The sequence below is a fragment of the Dermacentor andersoni genome, chromosome 4, assembly GCF_023375885.2.
Source record: "Dermacentor andersoni chromosome 4, qqDerAnde1_hic_scaffold, whole genome shotgun sequence".
NCBI classification, from domain to species: domain Eukaryota; kingdom Metazoa; phylum Arthropoda; class Arachnida; order Ixodida; family Ixodidae; genus Dermacentor; species Dermacentor andersoni.
Window position 1 is genome coordinate 80,613,749 of NC_092817.1, and position 13,461 is coordinate 80,627,209.

Genomic DNA, 13,461 nt, shown 5'->3' on the forward strand with positions numbered 1-13,461 from the left:
AATGCATGCCTTTTACTGCCCCCAAGGGCTCAAATCGTCATAGGCACGTCCGAAATAGCTCTAAAGGCCTGCCAGTACACACTCCTTAGGCGTATCGGTGCTCGTACTGTGATAGGAGACAGCGGGTGCACGCGTGTATAATTAAAAACGTACTGTCCCGTGAATATTGCCCCTTATAACTTTTAGTATGCTTAGCCGCGTAACACTGCTGTATTGAGGCGAAGCTGACTTTCGGGAACCGACATGCAACGCGCCATGCTTTCCGCACTCCGAAGCCATTGGCGATGATTACAAAGGCGGAGTCGGCGCCATTGTAACAACGGCGAATTGTTTCAATGAAAAATACGGCACCGAACAGCAAGAAGCGTGGTAGCGATCGTCGAAGTAGCTAGGCCTACCGTTGCCGCGGTGTGGCTACAGCTGCCAGCGGGTCTGCGTGCGAGAGCGCCGGCTTGAGGCGGTGAGATAATCAAAATGGCGGTTGTGGTGGCTTCGATTAATTCAGACCTACAGTTATGGCAAAAAGTCCGGAAATCCGGACGGCGAAGGTGTTTCGCGTCCGCAATTTCAGATGTTCTTATACATCAACTCTGGTGTATGCAGCAGTGCCGTGAAGGCATCGGAATTATCGGGCCTGACCGAAAAATCGGTCGTCGACTCTACAGGACACCCGTCAATACAGAAGTAATCGGTGATGCATGCCTGAACACGCCAGCGCACAAATTTTTGCCATGTCCTTTTTCTTTCTTTTTTCGTGTGCGGCATTGAAGCGTCTCTCCTACGCTCTTCGTCTCTGGCGGAGTCAGCGGAATGCTGGTCGAAGGCACCGCTGCGTGATTTGGCACGCTGCTGAGAGCACCGTTGGAGCGCAGTATGTTCAAATTAATTATCGAAAATGCTTGCACGTTCGAATTACCAGTCGTTTTCTGTCATTGCGATGCACATAACTTTGACAGGACCACAGCGTCAGTTCAAATGAAGCGTTAGAATTAACGAGATTCGACTGTACTATACAAATGTCCCAGCTATTTTGCATTAGGTATATAACAGTTGTTTTCCATTTATTTAAAGCAGCAGCTGCCAAACATGTTTACTGACGCTTGATCAGTACATATGTTTGTCTGTGCAGTGTTTGCATTTACTGTGATCAGCCTTTTCATTCTGGGCACTGGAGTCGTGTTCAACAATTACTACAAGGCATCATACCTAAATTTCTAGCTCTTAAAACAACTGCAAACTGAGCAAGTTGGGACAAATTCATTTTAAGCTGTCCTCTAGAAATGAGAACATTAATCAAGGAATGACAAGGGCACAGCTGGACCAAGACACTCCAGCCTCTTCCATAGTCTCCACTGGTTTTCAAACCAAGCCATCACACAAGAAACACAAGAGTAAGATTACTGCTCACCATCATTCACATCAACATATAGACAGCATGTCTTTTATAAAATTTAATGAGAAATGAAAGTAACCCATCCACTTGGAACCAATTCTACTCTCATACAGCTAGTGATTTTCAGTGGAGCTCACTTGTTTATTAGTCTTGCATAAAGGTACCAAAGTTTCACATTTTTCATATCAAGCACATTGAAATGTCGACACTCCCGTGCTGCTGTTCTACATACCATACGAACCTCCCAACAGGCTTTAGCACTGCTCTTCATGCTCTTCAGGCAACATTTCTCTGTTGCCTTATAGGCAGTGTTAAGAAAAACTGTAAGGAGGCTCCCAAATGTTATCGAGAAAACTTTTTGCTTGGCACTGATGACACTGTCACACTGCTAAGCAGGTGCGGAACCTCACTCAGTGATGCTGTAGTAATTGAATAAAAACATGATGGGCAGTGTGAAGTTGAAAGGCTCCATTCATTACAGAGGTGCTCATTTCATTTATGCATTCTACGTCTACCATAACATTACACCCAGCACATTTGGCAAACACTTGTTATTTTCAAGGTGCCATCCCCTTCGGGTGCTGTGTGCACAATCATGTGTGCCAAGAAAATGAATCAAAAGCAAAAGCACTGATGAAAATAATGATATTTAAAACGTGTCACATGCGTCTTGAGAAACTTCTAATTGGACTTGTACTGCAACACTGAATATGTATAAAGACAACTTGGAAGGTACATGGCTGGGTGCTTGTTCTCGGTGTCAGTTTGTCGTCATGTGGTGGGTTCACTTCTTTCATTGTTTCTCACAATGTTTTCCATCAGGAATAAATTATTAAAGTTGCCACATAGGTGCCTTTCAAGCACGCTGAAGATGGTTCTGAAGATGCAAGAAATGTGGCGAAACTAAATTTTCAATCGACATAAATAACTGGTGCCTGAAGAAGTTATATTAGGGAATGTATACAGAGAGCAGCTGTCACCTGGTGTACAAAGCCTTCAAAATTAAGCTGGGCACTGGGGGCATCTGCTGGCTGCAGCAACACTCTATCGCCCACTCGAGGTGGGAACTGGGCCTCTTCAAGCCACGAGCTGAGGTTTAGCCGAGCCTGGCAGCCATCGATGCGCAGAGGGGCTGGGCAGAGGACTCGCTCCTCCAGATCACGGCTCAGCTGCACTTCCTCCAGGTGCAACAGCAGCTGAAGTTTTTCTACGTAGTTTTCGGGACACAGAGGCTGCAGGAGATGAAAAGATGTACATAAGATGACAAGTGCGGCAGTCTGTGGGGGTTAGTGAAGAAGTAATACACAGCAATGTCTTATTCCCAGCAATCTCATATAAGTAAGGAAATGAGAGAGAGAGAGAGAGAGAAATCACAGGTTAGCCTTTTTTTTTTAGATTCCTCTTTTCTTTTTTTTTTCTCATTTAGCTGATGTAACATTTCTGGGATAATAAATATATACATATTACTTGTGTGTTTCTGCATGAATTTTGGTTTGAAGTCAATGCTTGTGACATTCATTGCTTTAACCCTTTGAGGACAAGACATAATGATACCAAAAAAAATGTATATTTTACGTTTATCTGTGCAAAAGAACAAGGATAATGAAGGAAAAGAAATTTTTGTGGAAACTTTTCAAGCAATAGAGGGTCAAAACACCAGGCAGAAAACTGGAAGCGGGCTTCATCCCAAATCACGTATGGCTTCGTTTGGAACTGGTACAGACAGCTTTCATCATATGTGAGCCATAGGTATAGACTGCATTTGCTTTACATTATGCAAGTGACACCACTGTCTCCTCTGATTGTACTGTCAAAAGTAAGTTAGTCGCACGCTAAACTTATTCCTCGTCCTGTATTCCGGCTCTAAACCAACAGACACTTGCCGCCTGCTATTCAGTGTTGGCTAAGACATTTAGCCAGAACCTCCGTACTCAATATGGATGCTCAGCTACAAAACAAATTTTTTTATCCATAAAGGGTTAATAAGTCCATGTCCTACTTTGTATGAATTATCCGTCTCCTTATCGTTTCCCATATTTAAGACATGATGGCATACAAGTATTGCTTTCAAAAAAATTCCAAAAAGGCGGCATCGTATTCCAGCATCACCCACCAGCTTAATTTGGTTTAGATTTCCCGTCCCCGTCTTAAAACACGAAAACACTATGCAATAGGAAAACGACAAAGCGTGTCTTAGGCCGCTTGGGCTCTATTAATTTGACATGGGTTGGTGTCTCCTGTGGCAATAATTTTCACTGAGTAGGCACGTCAAAACTTTCCGCCAGAGTGCTCTACCCGAAGAAGCTGCTGACCTAGGCCAAATTCGAGGAGCGCAAACGTCAGCTTGCCGAAGGCACAAAAATGGAACATGTGTCAAAGTCTGATACTGCAACGATTTACACAATGCTTCCCATTACATATGCCAACCACAATTCAGTCTGCCAAATTTTTTAGTGACATCAAATAGTATGTTCTCCCAGTTAGTACATTTTCCATCGCTTTTCTTTTTCCCCTCAAATGTATGAATGAGGTTCTACTGTACATCTATTATCTTGTAAAAATATGCGTGTCATTGGGTGTGCTTGTCCAGCGCCATACAGCATTTCTTGAAGGGACACTCCCACTGGCAGCGCACCAGGCTGTTCTCAAAGGCGATGAGCATGTTTGGTTACAACACTACATGAACAGTCCAATGAAGCTGAGTAGTTTCACTGGGTGGCCGATGTTAGTAAAAGCAGAAAAAAAAAGGGAAAAAGAAAAATTAACACGGACAAAAATGTGTTTCGAGCTCATAACAGCAATATAAATGAGATTCACACCTGACGAAGCAATCCGCTGACGAACCTCTCTAGCTCTCGAGTTGTCATCTTCCAGAATGCTGGATTTACTGGAAAATGAGGCAACCCTTCAGGAAGCTTTGCCTGGCGCCTGTTGAAAAGATGATGGCACAACAAGGCATTTGTTTATGAACGCACCCTGCACAATCTACCGCCCTTTCCCCCACTTCCCACCTCGAAATGCTAACGAAAGACCCCCAAGCTCTACTGGGAAATCACCAGCATGTTGGAGCACTATTTGCTCGACAGTCATGCATACTGATGCCATAGCTTAATGCCATAAAATGATAGGTGATGCTCACTGCCTTGATCTGCTTTGCCATGAATTTCAATGCTGATTTATTTATTTATTTATTTATTTATTTATTTATTTATTTATTTATTTATTTATTAATTAAAGGATTTATTTATTTCAATGCCCCAATATCAACACAAGGGTTCAAGAGAGATGAAGTGCTCCTAGTTAATTGTGACCGTTCTAAGGGCCACAATTAAAGGTCACACACTCAAAGCTTCCATATTTCACTCCCACCAGAATGCATTCGTTCCTGCTGGGAATCAAACCCACACCCTCATGCTCAGCAGCAGAACACCCTAGCAACTGAGCCACTCTGCTGGGTACAAACCTCAAGTAAAAATATCAAGAAAAAGTTTAATATGGCTATGAGCAATTATACCATAAAACAGGGCAAATGGCAGAGAGCTCCCTTTCATCGAGTTACAGTAGACAGTACACTGTTCGCACTAAGGCTCTGTTTCATGCAGCCTATCATTCAAGCTTGTGCACATTTACAAATTCAGAAATTCTACAAATTTGGCCGGCTATTTTGAAATAGCAGGTACAGATGTGCCTTTGTGAAAGATAATGTGTGGGCGTATGGCCTGCATTTCAAAGCGGCCATTCATCATGCTGCCATGAAGCGGCTGCGAGAAGCTTTACACAACTACAGGTGCCGAGTTGAGCTTTCTTTACTCGACCATAGCCCTGACTTGTTCATAGTTCTGGTTTTCGATAGCTGGCTCTAGTGACCGTCAAGCCTTTCCTAGTTGCCCACTGACGTTTCAGACTGCACGCCATGCACATGCATGTCCTCTGTCATAAAGGCGGTGTGTGTACCAGAAGGAAAGCAGATCTGCAAAGGATGCCCGAAATATGACAAAAACTAAGTCAATGTGGCAATTTCTGAAAGAAAAAAGAAAGAGAAAGAGAGAAGTAACAATGTACAGCACCATTCCTCGTCAAGTGCATTTTCTTACACGGGACATCTCTCGCCAGGCACAGTCCAAAGCTGTTCCTGGAATGCTCGACTGACGGTCTGCAATTTTTTGACCGAAGGAGCCTTGCTCAATGGTGCCAGCTTTGCCTCCAAAGGGTCCACCACTCTAACCGTGGCAACACAGTGGATGAAGAAGCCTTCCTCAAATTCCAGCTCTATCCTCTCATTGCTTGTGCCTAGTTCGCTGGAAGAAGACAAAAGAAAACATGCAATCATAATTTGTTACCATCTCCCGCTCATTAAACTTGACTGCATCTTCCACACATGGAACATGGAGTGAACAATTTGTGTGTGGCACAGTAATTATTTCTGGAGACTTACTAAACACAGCATACAGTGACCTGCATTTTTCCCTAAAATATTTATGTCTGTACAACTCTTGGTGTTCACACTGCACCACCCAGTGATTAATTGAAACCAGTCTCGAAAGCCATGCTTTGCCATACTATGGCTGTAGTCATCACTCACTGCAAGGGGCAAAGACAAAGGAAACTTTGCATTTTTTGCTTGACAAACCATGTAAATAACAGTTCAGAGTGTTGTATCAAACAATCTGGACCACAATGATGACACATATTGATGCGAGATTTGAGAAAAAAAAAAAGCATCACTAAGCACAAAATCTTAGGCATTCTTAATTTTTAAAGACATGTGGGTCAATGTACTGAACTTTCATTCTTACCATTCTCTACACGTAGTACCCAAAAACTTAATCACACTCCCTATTACATGCAAAGGACACCAGGCTGACCCCCCACTCGCCACATCTTTCAACCTTCAAGAGCTGAGACACAGCTAAGAGGCAGCACCAAGCAAACAATTTCAACAGGTGCCATGCAGCTCATGAATTTTGCACGCTCAAAGAATGGGCAGAACTGAGTTTCTGCAAGACACCAGAACAGAAGCTAATGAAGTAAGGCCAGCTAATGCTCTTTAAGGCCAACTGCAGAGAAATTTCACTTTGGCTAAATCAGATATATATGAGTAGCATACATACTACTGGAGCAATCTTGCCAAAGCTGCCGGGCCAATAATCATCTTATTTTCTCGTTAGCCCCCTTTAAAGGCCAACTGCAGCAAAATATTTAGACCGCTTAGAAATAGGGGTGTGTGAATACTCGAATATCACCCAATCGAACAGTGAGCATCCGATTAATTTGATTCACGAATCAAATATCTACAATTTGATTTTTTAAGTATTCAATATATTCGATGTGGATACCCACGCAGTGCCACATGTTGCATGCACCACGGAGTCCCTCCCTCTTGCTCGATGCTGATTTAACATAAATTTATTGATAAAAAAATTGTCCAGCTGTAATCAGTGCTGGCATACTAGCATTGATTACATTTGGTTACATTCACGTATAGGTTACATTTTATACATTGAATTCCTATGTTACATTTATATGCTCTATGTTTCTTGTGTTGATGTGAATGATCTACTTTCTATGTTATGGTATTTGCTTTTAGCAGGCATGCAATTTCTATAACTGCCAGTTTGTTGCGTACTACTGTATGTTATGTATGTATTTATTATCTATTATGTGCATTACATTATGTACTCGTCCCGTCTTGTGCGCTGTCTCTTTGCCAATAAAGGGGGGCCCGCGGTTCTGTCAAGCTGCCATCTACGACAGCTTTTTCTGTTGGGTTGCCTGCATCATGTAAAACTACTTGATGCAAATAAAGTTCAAAATGGCGATTTTTGCCAATAATAACGCCTCTTCCATTTTGTTTGTTTTGGATTCCTCAACATATAAAGAAGCTCTTCATAAAGTTTGGTAATTATCTGCACAAAAGAAAAAAGGAAAACAAGCTTTTTTTGCCCAGTGGTGCATCCATTTCCCATCAAAAGCACCTACGAAAACCCTTTTCAGGATGTGTGGTATGTATGAAGGTTATATATAGGGATAAAGTGCCTCAAAACGGCTGGCCCACGTTTAGATAGGAGGACCTATCTCTGTCACAGGTGGCCTTGTCATCATCAGCAGATTAGTTTTAACAGGTTTGCACAGTGACGTCACGTGTGGTCATTGTCGGCGGTGGCTGGCTGTAAAGGGAGAGACTGAAACGAAAATGAGCAGTTGCTTGACGTCTCTAGGCCTGGTTTCTAAAACGAGGGGACAAGCGAGGGAAAGTGGGAAAGCGGCAGCAAAAAAGAAAGAAAGAAAAATAAGGAAAAGAAAAAGAAGGACATAGGAGAGTGTTGGGGGAGCGAGAGGTTATGGAGCCTTCAGAGAACTGAAAAGAAAAAAAAAAATTAAATTAAGGGGTTTTACGTGCCAAAACCACTTTCTGATTATGAGGCACACCGTAGTGGAGGACTCCGGGAATTTCGACCACCTGGGGTTCTTAACGTGCACCTAAATCTAAGTACACGGGTGTTTTCGCATTTCGCCCCCATCAGAATGCGGCCGCCGTGGTCGGGATTCGATCCCGCGATCTCGTGCTCAGCAGCCCAACACCATAGCCACTGAGCTACCATGGCGGGTTAACTAAACAGAAGCCATAGGTGTTGCAGGCGGTGTGCATTTGTGGTTTTAGGAAAACCGGTCAGTGCGCTAGTAACAAATATACGCGAGTTGAAAGAATGGCTTGAGCAGCATAGCAGCGGTGTGCTGGGTAATGATGAAGGTGTTATAACAGCGACATGGAGTCTGGGGGCAATTAATGGTGTAGTTGGGCTTCCAACTACCCTTTCCTGATTTGCTGCTATCATGAAAAAAGCATAAATTTCTGAGTTACAGCAACAACCAAAAACACACCTAGATTTAAAGTTAAACAGTTTCTAAAAAAAATGGTATAAAATTGCAAGCCGCTGCCACTATCCTGTAACATAATGCATCCAGAAGGTACTTATTCAGAAAAATGTTATCCATTTTTAGAACTTTTTAAATTGTAGTTTTCCTAAGGCGACACAGTCATTTACTCAAGAGGGCACACACAAAATTTTTTCCATTTAGGCTAGGGTAATAAAATTTACTAAATGTTCTAACAACAACAAGACAAAGCATTGTGCCAAGTTTTGTTAATATTGGCATGTTGGTTCAGATGTGAACGCTCAACCCCGCATCCTTCAGCCCTGCATCCCCCATCAATTAAGCGCAGAATTTGCACATACAGCATGTTCCCCTTTCAGACAACCTTAAACTAAAGAGTCTTAAAAATATTTCTGCTCTTGCCATAAGTTCACCTGAACAGAACTGCACTAAGCCTATAGGAACATAAACAAAGGAGAGCAAACTGTTCAACTTATTGAAGAATTTGGCATGAAATAGTTTGTGTTAAAGGTAGTTTAACTGCTGAACTGCATTTCAGCCATTGAGGCAGGATGAAACGCACGTCGAGCTCGCAGCAATCTGCTTACCTGGCTTTACACACAAGATCCAAGTTGTAGTTGTCACCTGATGCAATCAAGTAGGGCTGGAAGGCTTTAGCAAGTGCCACTTGCTTGGCTGCAGAATTAAACTTGCATGAAACCAGCAGGTGTGGCCTGTCCGTTGCATTCCTGCAGATAATAAAAGGAATGAGATATATCAGCAAAGACAATTTGTTGTTTCTATACAAAGAAGAACACTATCAGTAATTGCTAATGCGACAGAAGTACCTAGCTGCAGTTCTCTTTTGACTGTCATCCCATCTACTTTAGTATTCTCACAAGATTGTGTAGATGACCCAATACCTCAATGTTCATTTGAAATATGGATGCAAAACTCCATTCTCCCTTTTTTCATCCCTTTGGGGAGCCACTGCTGCAGTAAATGACAAACTATTTATACACAGTCGATTTCCATTCACTCAGCATCGCATGATTCAAACTGTCTTACCATTAAATCTTGTTAATAAGTTTCAAGAGGCAGCCGTGGCTTTCAATTACAATTAAATTTCAGATAATTTTAGATAACAGTTTCAATCAAGGTCAAATTAAGGGTAATTGACTGCATTATGCAGGAATTATGCAGACAGCATTCCTCATGTGAGCGATTAATATGCCACTGGTCAGACCTGATGTGGGGCATCACATTAGTTTTTTAGCAGGCACTTCCATTTCAAAGGTGAATAATCCACTTACAACACAGATTGTCAGCATAGGCATATAAAAAAAATATTATGCCTTTGCCCGAGATTTGCATGCTTTTTTCTTCATGGTAAAAGTGCTCCTACACCCCAGGCCTAGCAGAGTCGTCGGCATTACAGTTGAACTTTGGTATAAGGAACAAGGATATAATCACCCTTATTTACATGAATCTAACGCACACATTTTTTCCAAAAATATGGGTCCAAATATTTCTGGCACATTACAATTGGATACGAAAGCAAAACCACATTCCTAGTGTTGGCAACAGCCTACCGTCATCACCATCACAAGATAGCAGCAGAGCACGTTATCTTGAAGGTTGCTGTGGGTGAATTTTACGCTTGACTACAATCGCTTTCGGAGATACTACCACGTTGGAGACATTCCATGCGACTCGGTATAGGATGTGTCAGCACATACAGCCACCAGTGTTTCTGATGCTGTGGCAACAACGCTCTCAACCGCACATTTAAACAAATCTGATGCTGAGTCACATAAAATCTCATGAAAGTGAGAGTAATACCTCTAAAAGCAATCGCTCAAGCATACCACCTTGTTATCTGTGGCCAATGGAGCACAAATGGCGACGAAGATGCGCTGCTTTCATTATAAAAGTTCATTAAAGAAAGTTTCCCTCCTGTGAAGATTCTGCGCACTTTGTGTGTGTGATTTATCTTTAATTGCAAACATGGGGACATTTTTCTTTGATAAATCGGGCACATATTACATTGAGGTAAACTTTTATTTTGTTACATTAAACCCGCAAAAGTTGGGTCGCATTAGAATCGTCCAAACACGGTAATTATCAGATATAACAAAGTAAATTTAAAAAGTTTTTGCCAATATCAGCACATAACAGAGATCCATATATAGTAAAACCTTGTTAATTCGGATTTCATGGGATAAAAAAAAAATGTCAGAGTTACCTGAATGTTGAATTATCGAGGGTATCAAGAAAACAATAAACAAATGCTTACTACGTCAACACGCTTTTATTTACTGAACGAATGAGCCAATCCTGTCTCTATTTTGTACAAAAGCAGTGTGGAAGCTGCAATTCTCGCTATCTCGTGGCTGAATAGCCCTCGCAGCAGTGAAGGCCTCGCAATTTCCTTCATTTGAGATACTTTTTACTATCCCATGCACATCCCAATTATTTTCCCGCACAACACAGTGCTATGCGCGGTGATAAATGCAAGAATAAAGGCATTATAGAGGCTCAACTTGGCATGAAGCTTTCTGGCATTGCTGTCAGTCACGTACGATTTCCACTTATGACTATGGCAATGCGGACTTCGTTTGTTTTAGTGGACGCTAATGCCATTTTCGCTGGTTTGCGTCGCTCCGGTGCATGCCGAGCTTCGAGAGTTGTCCAAATGACCCAATGTGCCGCCAAATGCATCCGAATTAACAAGAGTTTCATTGCATTAAATAATGCATACACCTGCCTGGACCAAGCGACAAGTCCAAATTATCCAATTTTCTGAATTGAGGAGAGCTGAATTGACAAGATTTTACTGTATATTAAATAATAAAATATCAAACATAATGAAGGTATATTCATGTTGGATGCAACTTTTGTTAAAGCGAGGTTCAACTGGTGATAACTTAGTGGTCAGTGGGTGAGTGGTATCTGTGCCTGTGAAGGTTAGTTCAGTGGCAGCTTGAGCCCTGCCACCAGAAAAAACTGTATGGATTTCGTCGAACCTTCGCTTACCGACATCTAAGACAGTCTTTGAGGGAAAAGCACAGTCAATTACTGCTGTGCTGAGATTAAATCTATCAACAATTGCTGCACAATGTACCTAGCAACCAGTACAGTGCAAGGTATGCTGTGCAAGCATATATTGCCTGCTGTTATCCCCAAAACGTGCACGGCACTATCACTCGTGTAGTCTGTGTCACGTATGTTAAACCTTGCACAAACTGCCGAGCACATTCAGCAATAGCTCAGTGGTTAGAATGCCTGAAGCCCTTCTACAGATAACCACAGCAGCAAGAGTTCAATACCCAGCAACTGTGCTGAGCAAAGTGTTGTTTTTCTTTGCCATGCAAGGCCAAGTCAGCCAAGCAAATTATTGGTAGCAACAACACATGAAGAAAAGAGATGGCCCTCCCGAAACTCCCATAGGTGCACTTGGCTAAGGCAGCCAATTTACTGTAAAGTTTCAGCCTGCATTTTTTTTTAACTTCCAATTCTGCAGCAGTGATGTACGTTGTTGTCTTGTACAAAATAAGGATACTGAACCTAGAATGCAAGAGCAGCAAATGCTATCACACTTGAAGGAAGAGGGCTGCTAAACTGATTTGAAGGCCAACTGCAATAAAATTTTGGGCCATGCATAAAGCCTAGTTCCAGATAGTGTACATATACAGCAGCCTCCACGAAAATTTTAAGTCTGATGTACAAGCAGATGAGTCATGGAAGGCTCGCAAAAGTATCCATTCCTGATGCCAAAACTGATACCCCCCCACCACTCGCCAGAAGTTACACGACTCGGAAAGCACTGGTCCTCGATATGGCCTCTGATACTGGGTGCCATCCACAGCTGCCAACAGTGTGCTGAAAAAATTTCGGAGGCGACATACTGGGACTTGCGGCGTATCTGCTAACCACCAATTGCACACGTCAACTGCTTGGGTGCTATTCAAAGGCTACTAATAAGAAAATCAGACAATTACCAGCCTTGCAGCTCTGTCAAGACTGCTTCAGTTGCACACACTACTCATTTAATGTTAGCAATTTAGTCCAAGAAAATTTCACTGCAGTTGACCTTTACGCATGCAGGAGGGTCACAGAACTGCCATGAGAAGCGGTGATGAAGGGAGAAACTGTACTCACGTGATGCAAAGCTGCAAGGAGTGACTTTCCCCGGGACAAATTTGGCCAAAGTCAACTTCCTTTGGGACATCAAGGCCATCTGGGATACGACAGCTGCAGGGGAGGCACGAAGAGGAGGTGGCTTAAAACCGCAGCAGCTTACTTAGAGAATGAAAGGTAGCTGATATGAAGGGCGTACCATAATGAATTACACTTTATTTATTTTTGTTTAGGTAGACAGAAAGGCATTCCATATCTCTTTCAAGTCCACTTTCTCAACATAATTGCCCTGGAGAGCAATGCTGCCACCGGTGAGGGAGACTTGCTAGGCCCTCTTGGAACCACATCTTTGAAGGGCTGCACACCAAGGCCAGACAGCGTCTTGCAGCCCCCACATGTTAGCAAAATGCTGACCATGCAAGGGTCTCTTCATGGCTCCGAACAGATGATAGTCGGAAGGTGCCAAGTGGGGGGAATTTGGAGAATGTGATGCACCTTTCCTGCACGATGATGCCTTCCACCCGCGTGATGTTGGGTGGTAATGCGAGCAAGCTGCTTGCTCACTCCCCACTACCGCGAGTCCCCAGTGAATCTCCAAAGCACTCATTATGCCCTCCTTCCTCAAGAACCACGATGTCTAGTGCTGCCCTTGTCAGTCGTTCTCCATGACCCGCGTGGGGAATGTGAGATATGGCAACCACAAAATGGATTCTGCCAGCACGTGCTGCCGCCTGGTGCTGAAACAACTCCCTACTACTCATGACAGGTGCTCCAACAGATAGGGAGGCCCATGCAGTGCAGGAGATTCACAAGTGCAATTCATTATGATATGCCCCTTGTATGTGACAATGCAACATTTCGTCTCATTCAATTAGTGCTTAAGGGTGCAGTTTATTGCCCATGCACAAAGATCTAATGAATCTGACCTGGCAATGTCAAATGACAGTGGAGTCAAACAATAGAAGTTTATTTGGAAACGAATACAGTGCATGACCTATGTAGAACACTGTGACAACCTGAGATGGGTTATTATTTAAAGCCCCTAGTGCCTG

At 42.8% G+C, this 13,461-nt stretch overlaps 1 protein-coding gene across 2 annotated transcripts in view; it reads right to left on the bottom strand.

The window, feature by feature from the left end:
* LOC126536347 (putative helicase MOV-10) overlaps window positions 1-13,461 on the bottom strand; it is a 61,200-nt gene that overhangs the window by 29,876 nt on the left and 17,863 nt on the right. For both annotated transcript variants that reach the window (XM_050183279.3, XM_050183278.3), the window contains exons 5-9: window positions 12,431-12,523; window positions 8,878-9,018; window positions 5,488-5,691; window positions 4,213-4,321; window positions 2,374-2,625 (exon numbers count right to left, since the gene is read on the bottom strand). In XM_050183279.3, the coding sequence (XP_050039236.1) occupies window positions 2,374-2,625; window positions 4,213-4,321; window positions 5,488-5,691; window positions 8,878-9,018; window positions 12,431-12,523 (799 nt within the window). The remainder of the gene's footprint in view (window positions 1-2,373; window positions 2,626-4,212; window positions 4,322-5,487; window positions 5,692-8,877; window positions 9,019-12,430; window positions 12,524-13,461) is intronic.